The following is a 17,020-nucleotide window of genomic DNA, read 5'->3' as shown; positions in this document are numbered from 1 at the left end:
GCTAAACATTGATTTTATTGCAAACTATCCCTGTGTAACTGTAGGTCTTTCTGAAAAGCCATGCTTTGTGAAACACATAAGATACATTGTCTAAATGTTGTCCCTGCAACACCACAAATGCAACAAAAGCATGCCCTTGGCTTTGGAGGACATTGTGCCAGAAAGGTTATTTGATTGTACCACTGCCATTTTCAGGAAATGATAGCCAACACGAGCAAGAACAAGGCATTACAATATAACACGTATGTACGTCAGGAGTGTGGAAAACAGCTGGCAAATTGCATACACATCAGCTTCCAACGTTGACACGTTATGAACCTGGCAGGACCTATCTCCCCTGTCGTTTCTGGTGACGAACAACTCATGCGTCAAAAAGGAAAGTCGGGAACCGAAGAGCCAGGTAAACAAACCACATCTCCTTCGCATTTAAAACTAGATATACATTTCTGCTTGTCACATATACCCGTATAAACCACTTATTTAAAGGAATGTCCTTAAATAATTTCCACTTGTAAGGTTTAAATACCTGAAAAGCAGGCGTTAAAAGGCTTCCTTGCGTTGACGACGACGTAGAAAATTCAAGCTAGCTAAGTAATGTTAGCTACGCTAGCTTGTCGGAGCAATGCTAGAAGGGAACGTAACTAGTTAGTGTATGTGTGCGGAGGTGGTTGACAGTTCAGTGTGGTAGGTAGCTACATAGCTAAATACACATTCTGTCTGATAACGATAAAATATCCACATTTTGTGTTCTCGCAAACTCAGCGAGAATAGCTAGTACAGCTGCACTGCATGAAGCATGTGCAACATGTCTGAAAACTAGGCCTAGCTATCGGTCTTGCTAGCTGTCTTTGCTGTACTAACTTGCTAACATTAGCTCAGTAGCCAGTTCACACGAGGGCTGTTGGGGAACTTGAACTTTCAAATAAGTTTCTAACTTCCAAATAAAGTGGTTGCTTCTAACTGCTAACTCATTCAACAAGTTTGCCAGGTTTGAGGTTTATTGGGTTCTAGTAATTTACTTACATAGCTACCTGAAATATAGGCTATTCAACATTGCTATTCAACATTATGATGATGCACGTTCAAAACAGGAAGTCACATCTAGGTTTGTCATGTATTATCAAGATTCATAGTATTCGGTCCTGCCTCAGGCTTCGGTTGGGTTGGAGACAACAGTGTTTATTTCTCACCCCTGTGTGTCCGTTCTGCAGGTTTTGTAATCCAGGAATGGGGGACATGAAAACCCCAGATTTCGACGACTTGTTGGCAGCCTTCGACATTCCAGACATAGATGCCAAAGAGGCCATCCAGTCTGCGCCGGAAGAGGGTGGGGAGGGGTCAGGGAAGGTTGGGGGCAGCGTGTCGGGGGCCGGGGGTCCCTCGCCAAGACCTTCCAGCCCCACTGACTCCCCTCCCAACTCCCAAAGTGAGCCTCCAGTGGTCAGTGTGATTGTTAAGAACAGGGTGAGGCCTGACTCCTATGAAGAGACTGAGGGGTCAGATGAAGAGGATGGGGACAGCCCTGGGGGCAGTGGGACAGACCCTGAGGTGGAGACTGGGATGGGAGTCAAGGGGGGCCTGCTGAATTCACAACTGGCTCCTAGGATGCCTGGTCTGGTCTCCTCAGAACCTCTCCTCCAGAATGGGTTTGAGGGGTCAACAGTCATGCTGGAGCCCAGTGTGAGAGGCCAGGGGCTGGGCCAGGCGTTGGGCCAGGCCAACGGGGATCTCTGGTCAACCTGCTCCCCTCCCACTGCGAGTGAAGGAGGGGGCAGCATTGGAGGCGCAGGGGGGTCGGCCTGCACAACCAAACATACAGTGAATATTCTCAACAGACGGAAACCTCTCTCCTCTCATACTTCTGCTGGTCCTATAACCTCCACATCCTCCTCATCATCATCATCCTCTTCCTCACTCTCTGTCAACCCACACCTCTCTCCTCCCTCCATCCTGAGTGAGGACACTCCGTGCCCTCCCGGGCCTCTTTCCTCCCCCCTTCCCTCCAACGGAAGCCTGAGAGTGGGGGTGAGGCGCATCATGGACTCGGATGAGGATGACTCTGAACCGGATTTAGGAAGCCCGCTAGTGATCCAAGAGAGCCCAGATTCTCCCATGTGCTCCCCTCCCAAATTTCCACGCAGACACCGCCAAGTGTCCTCTTCAGAGCTGTTCAGCTCCCCAACTCCCTCCTCCCCTCCTCTCCTCTCTTGCCCTCCTCCTCTCTCCTCCAAACCCCCTCCCTCCATCTCTCAGACATCCTCCAGCTCTAAACCCCCCCCTCCAGATGAAGTACCCTCCACCCCCAGGTCTCCCTCCCCTCCTCCTGCCCAGCCCCTGGCCCGTCAGTCCTGGCTGGCTGCCGCCCTCAGTAACCCCAGACCCATCTCTAGCCCTGTGATGGAGGAAAGAAACCCGGAACATGTGATCGAGGAGAGGGACTCACCAGAGAGCCCCCCGCCTGACCAGACAGGTTCTGCTATGTCCACTGTGCCCAAGAGGAGCTCCAGCCCTGTACCAACCTCAGCATCAACTCCACAGGGGGCTAGAGAGGGAGAGGAGCCCATGGAGAGTGAGCCTAGCCTGGGGAGCAGGTCAGAGAACAGCGAGAAGATGGAGGTTGTGGATGGAAGACAAACAGGAGACACCGAGACGGCTCCGGCCAACGCTACGACAACACCAACAGCCCCCGTTCGCCCGCTGAAAGTCCGAATCAAAACGGTCAAGACCCCTACAGGCAGCATCACCAGGACAGTGACGCGAGTAGCATCCAAAGGAGCAGGGGGGACCCCCTCAAAAGGCGCAGATGGCTCCAAACCCTCCCCGGGGAGTCGTAAGGTCCTCAACCGGCCCAAGAGGGTGGCATCTCAGCTGCCTCCGCAGCAGAAGTCAAAGGGTGGCAGCCTCCTGCCTGTGTCTACACTCCAGGATGCAAGTACCGCCATGTTGATGGCTGCCAGCAAGGCCCAAAACAAGATGGCCGCCGACAGCAACAAGCCCAAAGTGTCGGCTACGGCTGTCAGCATCACCAAGTCAGCAGCCCTCCCCTCTGTCTCTTCCGCTTCTTCCTCCTCCCCCAGATTCAGTCCAGGGGGGGCCGGCGTGCGCAGCCTGGGCCAGAAGACCCTGAATGGGGGTGTGTCTGTGTCCCCCTCCCCCCTCCTAACCCCTCAGGGGGGCAGTAGACCAGCCTCTATAGTGAACAGTACAGGAGCCATTATCTCCAGGAGCCAGTCCAGTCTGGTGGAGGCCTTCAACAAGATCCTCAACAGCAAGAACCTGCTGCCCAGCTACAGACCAGACCTCTGTACACCACTACCACCGGAGTGGGACCTGCCTCTGCCTGCACAGGTAACAGACCTAGGTCTATATCAGGGGTATTCAACTCTTACCCCGTGAGGTCCAGAGCCTGCTGCTTTTCTGTTCTACATGGTAATGAATTGCACCCACCTGGTGTCCCAGGTCTAAATCGGTCCCAGATTAGATGGGAACAATGAAAAAACACAGTGGAACTGGCTTTGAGGTCCAGAGTTGAGTTTGATGGATCTATATCAGCATGGATTCAATATTGCACTAGTAGTGGTTGGAGTAAAAGCGGACGTCCAATTTCTGTTAGACCTTGTGTTCAGTAGACCAATAAATCGCTCTTGTTTATGTTGTTTTTTATGATCACACACCAGATGGGTGCAGTGAAATGTGTTGTTTTACAGGGTCAGCCATAGTACTACGGCACCCCTGGAGCAAATTAGGGTTAAGTGCCTCGCTCAAGGGCACATATTAATCCCCAAAGGGGAAATTTGATTGCGCCAGCCAATACATACAACACCAATGAGTATGCATTGTATCTAGAGACATGTCATCGACATAGGTATTGTATTCATGTTGTTCTTCCTTTGCATCGCAGGGCTACCGCTGTCTGGAGTGTGGCGATGCGTTTGCCCTGGAGCGCAGCCTGGCCCGCCACTACGACCGGCGGTCCCTGAGGATCGAGGTGACCTGTAACCACTGTGCCAAGCGGCTGGCATTCTTCAACAAGTGCAGCCTGCTGCTCCACGCCAGGGAACACAAGGAGAGGGGACTGGTCATGCAGTGTTCCCACCTGGTCATGAGACCTGTCAGTGTAGAGCAGATGATAGGCCAACAGGACACCACTCCCATCGGTAAGAGAGACTGTGTGCTATTACCTTCATATCTCACCTAGGACTGTATACATACACTGCATTCGGAAAGTATTCAGACCCCTTGACTTTTTCCACATTTTTTTTTTTAGTTTACAGCCTTATTCTAAAATTGATAAAATAGTTTTTTTTCCCTCAATCTACACACAATACCCCATAATGACAAAGTAAAAACAGGTTTTTAGAAATGTTTGCAAATGTATAAAAAATAAAATAATTTACTTAAGAACCTTTACTTTGCCGAAGCACCTTTGGCAGCGATTACAGCCTCGAGTCTTGGGTATGACGCTACAAGCTTGGCACACCTGTATTTGGGGAGTTTCTTCCATTCTTTTCTGCAGATCCTCTCAAGCTCTGTCAGGTTGGATGGGGAGTGTCGCTGCACAGCTATTTTCAGGTCGCTCCAGAGCTGTTCAATCGGCTTCAAGTCCGGGTTCTGGCTGGGCCACTCAAGGACATTCAGAGACTTGTCCCGAAGCCACTCCTGCGTTGGCTGTGTGCTTAGGGTTGTTTTCCTGTTGGAAGGTGAACCTTCGCCCCAGTCTGAGGTCCTGAGCGCTCTGGCGCAGGTTTTCATCAAGGAGATCAATGTACTTTTCTCTGTTCATCTTTCCCTCGATCCTGACTAAGCTCCCAGTCCTTTCCGCTGGAAAACATCCCCACAGCATGAGGCTGCCACCACCGTGCTTCACCATAGGGATGGTGCCAGGTTTCCGTCAGACGTGACACTTGGCATTCATGGTCTGAAAGTCCTTTAGGTGCCTTTTGGCAAACTCCAAGTGGCTGTCATGTGCCTTTTACTGAGGAGAGGCTTCCGTCTGGCCACTCTACAATAAAGGCCTGATTGGTGGATTGCTGCAGAGATGGTTGTCCTTCTGGCAGGTTCTTCCATCTCCACAGAGGAACTCTGGAGCTCTGTCAGAGTGACCATCTGGTTCTCCGTCACTTCCCTAACCAAGACCCTTCTCCCCCGATTGCTCAGTTTGGCTGGGCGGCCAGCTCTAGGAAGAGTCTTGGTGGTTCCAAACGTCTTCCATTTAAGAATGATGGAGGCCACTGTTCATTTTTTGGTACCCTTCCCCAGATCTGTGCCTCGACACAATCCTCTATCTGAGCTTTATGGACAATTCCTTCGATCTCATGGCTTGGTTTTTGCTCTGACATGCACTGTCAACTGTGGGACCTTATATAGACAGGTGTGTGCCTTTCCAAATCATGTCCAATCAATTGAATTTACCACAGGTGTACTCCAATCAAGTTGTAGAAACATCTCAAGAATGATCAGTGGAAACAGGATGCACCTGAGCTCAATTTGGAGTCTCATAGCAAAGGGTCTGAATACTTAAGTAAATAAGGTGTTTTTGTTTTTTTATACATTTGCAATTATTTCTATAAACCTTTTTTCACCTCGTCATTATGGGATATTGTGTGTAGATTGATGAGGGGGAAAAATTATGTAATCAATTTTAGAATAAGGCTGTAACATAACAAAATGTGAAAAAGGTCAAGGGATCTGAATACTTTCCGAATGCACTGTAAAGCATCTCAGAGTAGCAGTGCTGATCTAGGATCAGATTTGACTTTGAGATCATAATGAATATTATATAAACGGGGGGACCTGATCGTAGATCAGCACTCCTACTCTGAGACGCTTTATGAATACTAGTGCAGCGCTGTTTATCAGTACCTATCTACCCCACCTTTCTCTTTACCTCTCACTCTTTTTTCCTCTTTACCTTTCACTCCCCTTCCCCTATCTATCTCCCTGTCTCTCTCTATGCCTCCTTCAGGCATGCTCTCTCCCTCCCTCTCCACCTCCTCTGTCCCAGCGTCCTCTGCTCCGGCTGTGACTTCAGCAGTGACCCCGGCAACCCTGAGCCCCGCACCCCAGCTGCAGCAGCCAATCATCTGTAAGAAGGCGACAGAGCCGGTGCTGTACACCAATAACAAGTGTCCTGAGTGTAAGGTGCAGTTCTGCAGCAAGGCTGAGGTGGCTGCCCACTTCCAAGAGGTCAAACCAGCCCTTAACACTGTGAGTAGAGCAGTGTGTGTGTTCAAAAATCCACAGAACTTTTTCAGTCTAGACACTGTATGTAATAGCTTGTTTTATGGCTTTAGGAGTACCTGCCTTACTGACCTGTGCACCCTCCTTTCCCCATTTGTCTCTCTCTCTCCAGTCCTGTACGGAGTGTTCTCCTCCCATGCTCCTTCCTAACGGCTGCAGTGCCTCTGCTCACGCTCGCATCCACAACCCCCGCCCCCCCTACGTCTGCCCAGAGTGTGGGGGTGTGGCCAAGCAGCCAGCCTTCAAATCCCATTTGGAGGAGGCCTGTCTCCATTTCACACGACGCATCGGATACAGGTGACCTTTCACCCCTCACTCCCTCTGTAGTTGAAACAAACCTAGTTACTCCCGTAGACACTGATCTAGGATCAGATTGCCTTACCACCAAATAGGGCTGTAGCGGTCATGAAATTTTGCTAAAGTCTGCCGGTCTCAAGGAAATTGACCGTTAATTAACGTAAACGTGTGCACCTTTGGAACGTCAACATATAAAAAAGTATAATAAATCTATGTAATGTACACCATCACAATAAATTGATTATTTATTTTATTCAGGTCTAAAGAAACATTTTGATATGAAGAAAATGTATTTCAGAAGATTAACATTTGAGTTGGGCTACTGTATGCCTATGTTATCTGGCTATGCTCCATGCCATAGGCTGTAGGCTTGTTCATTTAGCTGACAATATATGCTTTTTATTTTATATGATTTTATAGTAAGAACAGTATAATTGAACTTAGCTGGGGGAAAACAATCCCATTACAGAGTGTGTTCGCATATGAAGTAGCTATGTTGAGCATAAAAGTGATCATTTGAAACAGGTCCTATATTCTAGATTTTGAGTTATTTAAGAACTTTAGTTGTGAATGATACAGAAATGTCTTAGAAATCAAAACATATGGGCTGCATGGTGCGACTACAGGCTATTGATGATTTGAGAAAAGTAGCAGAAAAAGCTTGCGCTCTGTTCCTTGCCTCAGGCTGCACAGCTGTGCTCTCATCAAGTCATCATATTTTCACCCATCAGACTACTCTTAATTTAATATTTTCTTTACTAATGTGTAAAATGTATTTCGATTTAGAATGGCTCATTATCACTGGGGCAGGGGAAAAAGACATGTCATCTGTATGCACTCCAATAGTGAATGGAGGCCGTGCGCTTCCCCGCTGGTCTTCCCTGTGGCTCAGTTGGTAGAGCATGGTGTTTGCAACGCCAGCATGGTGTGTGCAACGCCAGGGTTGTGGGTTCGATTCCCACGGGGGGCCAGTCCAACAACAAAAAAATGCATGAAATGAAATGTATGCATTCACTACTGTAAGTCGCTCTGGATAAGAGCGTCTGCTAAAGTGACAAAAAAAATAAATAAAAAAATAAATGTAAATGGTCCGTTTTGTAGGCTACTTGGGTTAGCGGAGCATGTGCTTAAAATGAGCAGCTGAGAAATAAATATAACAACAATTATTTCACTCCACACACCAACCATTGTTTGAGGAGCATGCTCTGGCTGCCCTACAGCCCGTGCTCTGGCTGCCCTACAGCCCGTGCTCTGGCTGCCCTACAGGCCGTGCTCTGGCTGCCCTACAGGCCGTGCTCAGGCTGCCCTACAGGCCGTGCTCTGGCTGCCCTACAGGCCGTGCTCTGGCGGCCCTACAGGCCGTGCTCTGGCGGCCCTACAGGCCGTGCTCTGGCGGCCCTACAGGCCGTGCTCTGGCGGCCCTACAGGCCGTGCTCTGGCGGCCCTACAGGCCGTGCTCTGGCGGCCCTACAGGTGCTATTCCGTCCAAACTCTGTATGCCATGGGTTCTCCAACCCCGTTCCTGTAGCTACCCAGTGCTCCATTTGAGAAACCAAGTGAAATCTGTTTGAGAACATCGATAGTGACATGTTTTCGCAATGAAACATATTTCACTAAACTGTTGACAGCCCGTCTGCGCGCTGGAGAGAGGGGAGGCGATGGAAACGCATGGTGGTGAGATATTCTGTATAGTTAAAGGTAATGTGTCACCCAATTAATTCTGAAAATGTAAAAAATGCCCTATTACTAGGCTATTCAAAATCAAATTCACCATCATTGTAGGCTAACTATAAGCTGCCCTGCATGATAAATGAAGCAACAGCATGGCCTAGGCCTATACGTTCTCTTCCAGACTCATGGATAGAAATGTTGGAGCGTAGCATAAGGTAACCAGTCCATCCAGTATGCATAATAATACAGCCCACACTCAAAGGCCATTACTAGAATTGGTTTAATTTTGGAGTATAGGCTAGATCAATTATGTACCAAAGAAATCTTAAATCAGTTTTGTTTTATGTTTTTCTACCGTGCATAATATGCTTTATGCTATGTATTGTATAACAGGCTTGGGGTCATATAATAGAAGCCTATGAATAAGCTCTAATAGGTGTTTTGAATGAATCATCACCTTAGAAAGCGTCCATTTCGTTGTGTTAGGCTTTGAAACAACATCCACAATGACCATATTTTGCACTGGTCCAAGTTGAACTGCTGTTGAACGTCTTTCTTCAAATTGATTATCACAGTGAGTTTTAAAAGTACAATAGTCCTACTGTTTTGATGATTAGTGTTTGATTATATTTTCCATTGATGTCAGAGTGGTTAGAGGGACAATAGAACCCTGAGTACCAGGCCATTAGGACCTGATGAAGGGACAGTAGAGCCCTGAGTACCAGGCCATTAGGACCTGATGGAGGGACAGTAGAGCCCTGAGTACCAGGCTATTAGGACCTGATGGAGGGACAATAGAGCCCTGAGTACTAGGCCATTAGGGCCTGATGGAGGGACAATAGAGCCCTGGGTACCAGGCTATTAGGACCCGGTGGAGGGACAATCAAGCCCTCGGTACCAAGCCATTAGGACCCGATGGAGGGAGAATAGAGCCCGGAGTACCAGGCCATTAGGACCCGATGGAGGGACAGTAGAGCCCGGGGTACCAGGCCATTAGGACCTGATGGAGGGACAGTAGAGCCCGGGGTACCAGGCCATTAGGACCTGATGGAGGGACAGTAGAGCCCGGGGTACCAGGCCATTAGGACCTGATGGAGGGACAGTAGAGCCCGGGGTACCAGGCCATTAGGACCTGATGGAGGGACAGTAGAGCCCTGAGTACCAGGCCATTAGGACCTGATGGAGGGACAGTAGAGCCCTGAGTACCAGGCCATTAGGACCTGATGGAGGGACAGTAGAGCCCTGAGTACCAGGCCATTAGGACCTGATGGAGGGACAGTAGAGCCCTGAGTACCAGGCCATTAGGACCTGATGGAGGGACAGTAGAGCCCTGAGTACCAGGCCATTAGGACCTGATGGAGGGACAGTAGAGCCCTGGGTACCAGGCTATTAGGACCCGGTGGAGGGACAATCAAGCCCTCGGTACCAAGCCATTAGGACCCGATGGAGGGAGAATAGAGCCCTGGGTACCAGGCTATTAGGACCCGGTGGAGGGACAATCAAGCCCTCGGTACCAAGCCATTAGGACCCGATGGCGGGACAGTAGAGCCCGGAGTACCAGGCCATTAGGACCCGATGGCGGGACAGTAGAGCCCTGAGTACCAGGCCATTAGGACCTGATGGAGGGACAGTAGAGCCCGGAGTACCAGGCCATTAGGACCTGATGGAGGGACAGTAGAGCCCTGAGTACCAGGCCATTAGGACCCGATGGAGGGACAGTAGAGCCCTGAGTACCAGGCCATTAGGACCTGGTGGTAGTTAGCAACTTGAGTACTACTAACACATGTCCAGAGTGCATAAGAGATTACCATGACTCAACAATTACGTGGAATTTTACTCTGGTCATGACTCGTGACTGCCAGTGTGTCAGTAGTATGGTCACCGCAACAGCCATACCTCCAACCCATGCTTTAACCATTAGGAGGATGAAGAAATATCTGACCCTGAATCAGTGTTTAGGGACAACATCTACAATGATATTTCTCTCTGTCTGCAGGTGTTCTAGTTGTCAGGTGGTGTTTGGAGGGTTAAACTCGGTCAAGTCCCATATCCAGACGGCCCACTGTGAGGTGTTCCATAAGTGTCCCAGCTGCCCGATGGCCTTCAAGTCCTCCCCCAGCGCCCAGAGCCACATCAACACCCAGCACCCCACACTCACTGGAGGACAGGCCAAGTATGTACACACACACTGGTTGTGTTCTCAGATATTTTTTTATATATATATATTTTTTTTTTCTTCACCTTTTATTTAACCAGGTAGGTTCTCATTTACAACTGTGACCTGGCCAAGATAAAGCAAAGCAGTGCGACACAAACAACAACACAGAGTTACACATGGAATGAACAAACATACAGTCAATAACACAATAGAAAAAGTCTATATACAGTGTGTGCAAATGGCGTGAGGAGGTAAGGCAATAAATAGGCCATAGTAGCGAAGTAATTACAATTTAGCAAATTAACACTGGAGTGATAGATGTGCAGATGATGTGGAACTAGAAATACTGGTGTGCAAAAAAAAAAGAATATGGGGATGAGGTAGGTTGTTGGATGGACTATTTACAGATGGGCTGTGTACAGCTGCAGCGATCGGTATGCTGCTCAGATAACTGATGCTTAAAGTTAGTGAGGGAGATATAAGTCTCCAACTTCAGCAATTTTTGCAATTCGTTCCAGTCATTGGCAGCAGAGAACTGGAAGAAAAGGCGGCAAACGGAGGTGTTGGCTTTGGGGACGACCAGTGAGATATACCTGCTGGAGCGCGTGCTACGGGTGGGTGTTGTTATGGTGACCAGTGAGATATACCTGCTGGAGCACGTGCTGTGGGTGGGTGTTGTTATGGTGACCAGTGAGATATACCTGCTGGAGCGCGTGCTGCGGGTGGGTGGTGTTATGGTGACCAGTGAGATATACCTGCTGGAGCACGTGCTGTGGGTGGGTGTTGTTATGGTGACCAGTGAGATATACCTGCTGGAGCGCGTGCTGCGGGTGGGTGTTGTTATGGTGACCAGTGAGATATACCTGCTGGAGCGCGTGCTGTGGGTGGGTGTTGTTATGGTGACCAGTGAGATATACCTGCTGGAGCGCATGCTGTGGGTGGGTGTTGTTATGGTGACCAGTGAGATATACCTGCTGGAGCGCGTGCTGCTGGTGGGTGTTGTTATGGTGACCAGTGAGATATACCTGCTGGAGCGCGTGCTGCGGGTGGGTGTTGTTATGGTGACCAGTGAGATATACCTGCTGGAGCGCGTGCTGCGGGTGGGTGGTGTTATGGTGACCAGTGAGATATACCTGCTGGAGCGCGTGCTGCGGGTGGGTGTTGTTATGGTGACCAGTGAGATATACCTGCTGGAGCGCGTGCTGCGGGTGGGTGGTGTTATGGTGACCAGTGAGATATACCTGCTGGAGCGCGTGATACGGGTGGGTGGTGTTATGGTGACCAGTGAGATATACCTGCTGGAGCGCGTGATACGGGTGGGTGGTGTTATGGTGACCAGTGAGATATACCTGCTGGAGCGCGTGATACGGGTGGGTGTTGTTATGGTGACCAGTGAGATATACCTGCTGGAGCGCGTGCTGCGGGTGGGTGGTGTTATGGTGACCAGTGAGATATACCTGCTGGAGCGCGTGATACGGGTGGGTGTTGTTATGGTGACCAGTGAGATATACCTGCTGGAGCACGCGATACGGGTGGGTGTTGTTATGGTGACCAGTGAGATATACCTGCTGGAGCGCGTGCTGCGGGTGGGTGTTGTTATGGTGACCAGTGAGATATACCTGCTGGAGCGCGTGCTACGGGTGGGTGGTGTTATGGTGACCAGTGAGATATACCTGCTGGAGCGCGTGCTGCGGGTGGGTGTTGTTATGGTGACCAGTGAGATATACCTGCTGGAGCGCGTGCTGCGGGTGGGTGTTGTTATGGTGACCAGTGAGATATACCTGCTGGAGCGCGTGCTGCGGGTGGGTGTTGCTATGGTGACCAGTGATATATACCTGCTGGAGCGCGTGCTGCGGGTGGGTGTTGTTATGGTGACCAGTGAGATATACCTGCTGGAGCGCGTGCTGCGGGTGGGTGGTGTTATGGTGACCAGTGAGATATACCTGCTGGAGCGCGTGCTGCGGGTGGGTGGTGTTATGGTGACCAGTGAGATATACCTGCTGGAGCGCGTGCTGCGGGTGGGTGTTGTTATGGTGACCAGTGAGATATACCTGCTGGAGCGCGTGCTACGGGTGGGTGGTGTTATGGTGACCAGTGAGATATACCTGCTGGAGCGCGTGCTGCGGGTGGGTGGTGTTATGGTGACCAGTGAGCTGAGATAAGGCGGAGCTTTACCTAGCAAAGACTTATAGATGACCTGGAGCCAGTGGGTCTGGCGACTAATATGTAGCGAGAGCCAACCGACGAGAGCATACAGGTTGCAGTGGTGGGTGGTATATGGGGCTTTGGTGACAAAACGGATGGCACTGTGATAGACTGCATCCAGTTTGCTGAGTAGAGTGTTGGAGGCTATTTTGTAAATGACATCGCTGAAGTCGAGGATCGGTAGGATAGTCAGTTTTACGAGAGTATGTTTGGCAGAGTGAGTGAAGGAGGCTTTGTTGCAAAATAGGATGCCGATTCTAGATTTAATTTTGGATTGGAGATGTTTAGTATGAGTCTGGAAGGAGAGTTGACAGTCTAGCCAGACACCTAGGTATTTGTAGTTGTCCACATATTCTAAGTCGGAACCGTCCAGAGTAGTGATGCTAGTCGGGCGGACGGGTGCGGGCAGCGATCGGTTGAAGAGCATGCATTTAGTTTTACTAGCGTTTAAGAGCAGTTGGAGGCCACAGAAGGAGTGTTGTATGGCATTGAAGCTTATACCCTTCACTCCTTCCTTACAGGATGATCTACAAGTGTGTGATGTGTGACACGGTATTTACCCAGAAGCCACTGCTGTACGTCCACTTTGACACCCACCTAGTCAAGCAGAAGGTGCACGTGTTCAAGTGTCCTGAATGCCCCAAACTCTATGCGCAGAGAAGTTCCATGCTGGAGCACATCAAGGTACATCTATGGGTTCTCCTCTCACACAGTCCTTCTCCAGACTGGGTTTGGGTCAGTCAGTTCTGTTGATATGATATGTAGCTTAACTTTCCTCCATCTCCCTATCTGCTGTGTTCCTTTCTCTATTCTCCTCCCCCTTCCCTCGCTCAGACTACTCACAGAGGCCCCGCAGTCAAACAGGAAGTTCCCGTTGCCATGGCGCCCTCCCCTGCCCCTCCCCCTCGGGTGCGGAGCTCGGTGAAGACGGAGAGCTCTGACGGAGAGGAGTGGGGAAGGGAGGAAGAGGAGGAAGAGAGCAGTAAGACAAGCCCAGGGTGGAGCTGTTCTCCCTGCCACGCCCGCTACGCTGACAGAGAGGACTACATTACCCATATGGCCGAGCAGCATGGCAAGGTCAGGAACACAGACTGCACATAGACTACACATAAAGACAGTTAAATGTTTCATGCAGTAGTGATATACTGTTTGATGTGCAGTACAGTAGATTGATTCTGAATCGGTTCTAACTGATCAGTGATCCATTGTATCTTCTGACCCTCTAGGTCAGGCCTACTCTACTGCCAGCCCACGGGCCCAGTCCCGCCCAAAATTAACCCCTATCTGGCCCTTAAACGAATCACCTAATCACCACAGGCCCAATCCTCACTTGAGAAAAGTTATGCTTAATACGTCACTTACGTTCTTCCATCAAAATACGATCAGAGTTTATTTATGCTCACCTTTGAGCTCCCCAGGTGTTTCTCAAGTTGGGATTGGGCCCGATCATATAGGTTATAAAGTCATATCATGTATATCTAAAGTTCTGGAGCACAGTCACCTCTCACATGAAGTGGAGGGATCCAGGAAAGTTTGCCCTCTTTTTTTTCTTTGAAGAACAGATTTTCAGCCGTTTTTTCTCAGTAAGCATCATTGTCTTTAGTAGCCTTTCTGTTTTTAAACTAGGGGAGCTGAGGGGACTGTTCACTGTAAGGTGCCTGTGTTTTGTGTAGATCCTGAAGAAGTTCCCGTGTAGTCTGTGTGAGAACTCCTTCTCCTCCACGTCCAGCCTCAGACGCCACATCAGAGTCAAACACAAGGGCATCAAACGAGCCTTCCACTGCCGGTGAGTATGCACACTACACCCTAACCCCTACATACCCTACCCCCACGTCAGAGTCTAAATGAGTCATCTACTGCTACTAAGTATGCACACTACACGCTAACCCCTATACTACCCTACAACAGCTGTATCTCACCTTAACCCCTACACTAAACCCTAACTTGTGTGTGTGTGTAGGTTGTGTAGTGAGGGTAAGAGGACGTTCAGCAGTAGACTGGTGTTGGAGAGACATGTCCAGCTGAGACACGGCATGTCAGCTGTGGACACAAAGGTAGAGTTCCACTTTCTCTCACAACTACCGACTGCAGCCTTAATATAGGAAGACCGGTTATTAATGCTAAATGTCATTAACTCTAATTTTCTCTGTCTGTCAGCGAGGGAGGGGTGCAGAGGGGGCCGACAGTTCCTCGGAGCAGGACGGAGGCTCCAACCCTCCGTTCACTGTTTCAGCTGAGGAAGACGGAGGAGGAGGTTCGAAGACTGAGGAGGAAGAGGACGATGTGTCCGAGGGCATCGTCCCTGCTAAGAGACCTCGCGTCACCTCCTCGGCCCCCCCTCCTCAGCCAGAGTCTGGGTTCCACTGTGCTCCGTGTGGCTTCACCACCGAGGACCGCGCCGTCTTCCTGGACCACATCCCCCAGCACCGCTCCGAGGCCCTGGGGGGAGGAGTCAGCCTGCAGTGTCTACAGTGTGGAGCCTGCTTTGCCTCCGCCCCCTCCCTCTCCCGCCACCGCTTCATCAGCCACAGGGTTCGAGACACGCCCCCTGACAACCACAGCCGTCATGGCCATAACGACCGCTCCCTGACATCATCGCCCGGCAACGGCGGTAACCATGGTGACGGGAGTCCCAGAGGGGGTTCCCTGCCAGGGTCTCCCTCTTCCTCGTCTCACCCCCCCACACCGCTGGGGGAGGACGGGGAGGGCAGGGTGGGGTGTAAGGTGTGTGGGAAACGCTTTGAGAAGGTTTCGGATCTGAACACACACTTCAGGACTCACGGCATGGCCTTCATCACCGCACGCAAGACAGACAAACCTGTCTGAGAGAAAAAAGAGAGAGGGAGGGGAAGGTAGAGAAGGAGGAGGAGATCATATTTTGGAGGGAAGGAGGGTGATAGAGTACTATAAACTGCAGATATTTTAGTAAGAGAGAGGAGGTATGGGAAGGAAAGCTCTTCACTGTAAACTGTTCTTCAGCAGTGTGTTCCTGTCATCACTTATCCGACACACAAGCACGTTGTGATAAGTTGTTTTCATTCAATTTTTTTCTTATTTAATTTTCTGGCACATTTGTCATATGGCAGCCATAACCTGTGTGTGTTTGTCTGACTGATTCTGAACGCAGTACCTCAGGTGCTGTACCTGTCTAAGCTGAGGTAGTATTAACATCTTCTCACTGAGTTGTAAACAGTGGAGGCTGCTGAGGGGAGGACGGCTCATAATAATGGCTGGAACGGAGCCAATGGAAAGGCATCAAACACATGGTTTCCATGTGTTTGTAGTTGATACCATTCCACTGATTCCACTCCAGCCATTACCACGAGCCCATCCTCCCCAATTAAGGTGCCACCAACCTCCTTTGGTTGTAAATGAGTTATGAAACGCATTATTACAGGTTATATTACCAAATAACATTTCCATTCAGAAGTGTACTTTTTAAAATGGAGACAGTTAACCACCAGTCAGTCTACAGCTGAGTTCTATTAGGGTTCTGTTGTCCGTCAACAGGCAATGTGACTGGTGTTGGAAGAGACTAGTCAACATGGGGGTGTGATTTGCTTATTGATTTGAATGTTTCAGTTTCCTATGGTTCATCCAAGCACAGAATCTCACAGTGGATTGGTGACAGCCACAACTGGCCTTTCTCTGTATAGAGCCAGTCTGTTCTCATTCTCACTATTGCATTGATTTTCTTATAGTTTTGTTCATAGGCTTTGATTTAAGGGTTTGTGTATGTGTGGGTATTTGTTTTTCATTGTAAGCTCTGGATTGGCTTGGTCTCTTGAATGTTCTCCATTCTCATCCCGGTCCGTCTAACCATATATTATGATCAGGGATGAGATTGGCTCCACAGAGATGTCCGGCAGAGTATTCCTGTTGATCCTTGTAACATCAGGAATTCCAGATGAATCAGGAAACATCCCATCTCAAGATGACCCTCTATAACCTGGAGGGGTTGGAACCTTCCATTACTAAAGTGGTTGTACTTGACCACAACTGAACCATAACCATGTAAATATGAGTACTAGACAGCTATCCTCTCTTTCTCTGAGAGGACGGGAGCGAGGGAGGGAGATATGGATGGAGTGATAGTGAAACTCCTGGTGTAGGAGGAGAGGTGTGAGGGGTTGAGGACAGTGATTGTATGTTAAAGAAAAGCATGTAAGGCGTGTTGAACTACAGTAAAAAAAAAAAAGATACTTTTTTTAACTTAAAGATTAGTCACCCAATCAGCCGTGTTAACTGTTATCTCTTCTACTCTTTTGATAAAGGTATTGTGTGCGTGTCTCCAGCTAGAGTTTCTTCAGTCTTCAGAGATTACAATGTTAACACACAGCCCTCTTTCTCCCTGTAACCCAATTCTATGTTTTCTTTCTTGTGTAGAGCATTTCTAATAAAATACCCAGAGATAAAGTGATTATTATATTCTGAGTCTCATTTGAGCTT

The 17,020-nt window shown here is 49.3% G+C and overlaps 1 protein-coding gene across 2 annotated transcripts; it reads left to right on the top strand.

The window, feature by feature from the left end:
• The first annotated feature begins 168 nt into the window (after nucleotides 1–168).
• Nucleotides 169–16,991, top strand: LOC106575274 (zinc finger protein 687a). Of its 2 annotated transcripts, XM_045718956.1 has the most exons (11): nucleotides 169–400; nucleotides 1,212–3,348; nucleotides 3,902–4,157; nucleotides 5,966–6,207; nucleotides 6,353–6,537; nucleotides 10,205–10,381; nucleotides 13,093–13,255; nucleotides 13,406–13,648; nucleotides 14,245–14,357; nucleotides 14,532–14,625; nucleotides 14,729–16,991. In XM_045718956.1, the coding sequence occupies exons 2-11, from the start codon at nucleotides 1,228–1,230 to the stop codon at nucleotides 15,395–15,397; spliced, it is 4,263 nt and encodes a 1,420-aa protein (XP_045574912.1). In that variant the 5' UTR covers nucleotides 169–400; nucleotides 1,212–1,227; the 3' UTR covers nucleotides 15,398–16,991. The 2 variants fall into 2 exon arrangements, with proteins under 2 accessions (XP_045574912.1, XP_045574913.1); XM_045718957.1 differs by lacking the exons at nucleotides 169–400; nucleotides 14,245–14,357; nucleotides 14,532–14,625; nucleotides 14,729–16,991 and adding an exon at nucleotides 13,798–14,155.
• The last annotated feature ends 29 nt before the right edge of the window (nucleotides 16,992–17,020 follow it).

The sequence above is a fragment of the Salmo salar genome, chromosome ssa05, assembly GCF_905237065.1.
Source record: "Salmo salar chromosome ssa05, Ssal_v3.1, whole genome shotgun sequence".
In the NCBI taxonomy this organism is placed as follows: domain Eukaryota; kingdom Metazoa; phylum Chordata; class Actinopteri; order Salmoniformes; family Salmonidae; genus Salmo; species Salmo salar.
Note: the sequence above shows the minus strand (reverse complement) of the source record. Positions and strands in the feature narration are given on the sequence as shown.

Excerpts from the sequence above, each read along its gene's own strand:
- LOC106575274 (XM_045718956.1), top strand. The coding sequence starts at position 1,228 with ATGGGGGACATGAAAACCCCAGATTTCGACGACTTGTTGGCAGCCTTC. Across the intron at positions 6,538-10,204 it reads ACACGACGCATCGGATACAG|GTGTTCTAGTTGTCAGGTGG; the intron begins GTGACCTTTCAC and ends CTCTGTCTGCAG. Across the intron at positions 13,649-14,244 it reads TGGCCGAGCAGCATGGCAAG|ATCCTGAAGAAGTTCCCGTG; the intron begins GTCAGGAACACA and ends TGTTTTGTGTAG.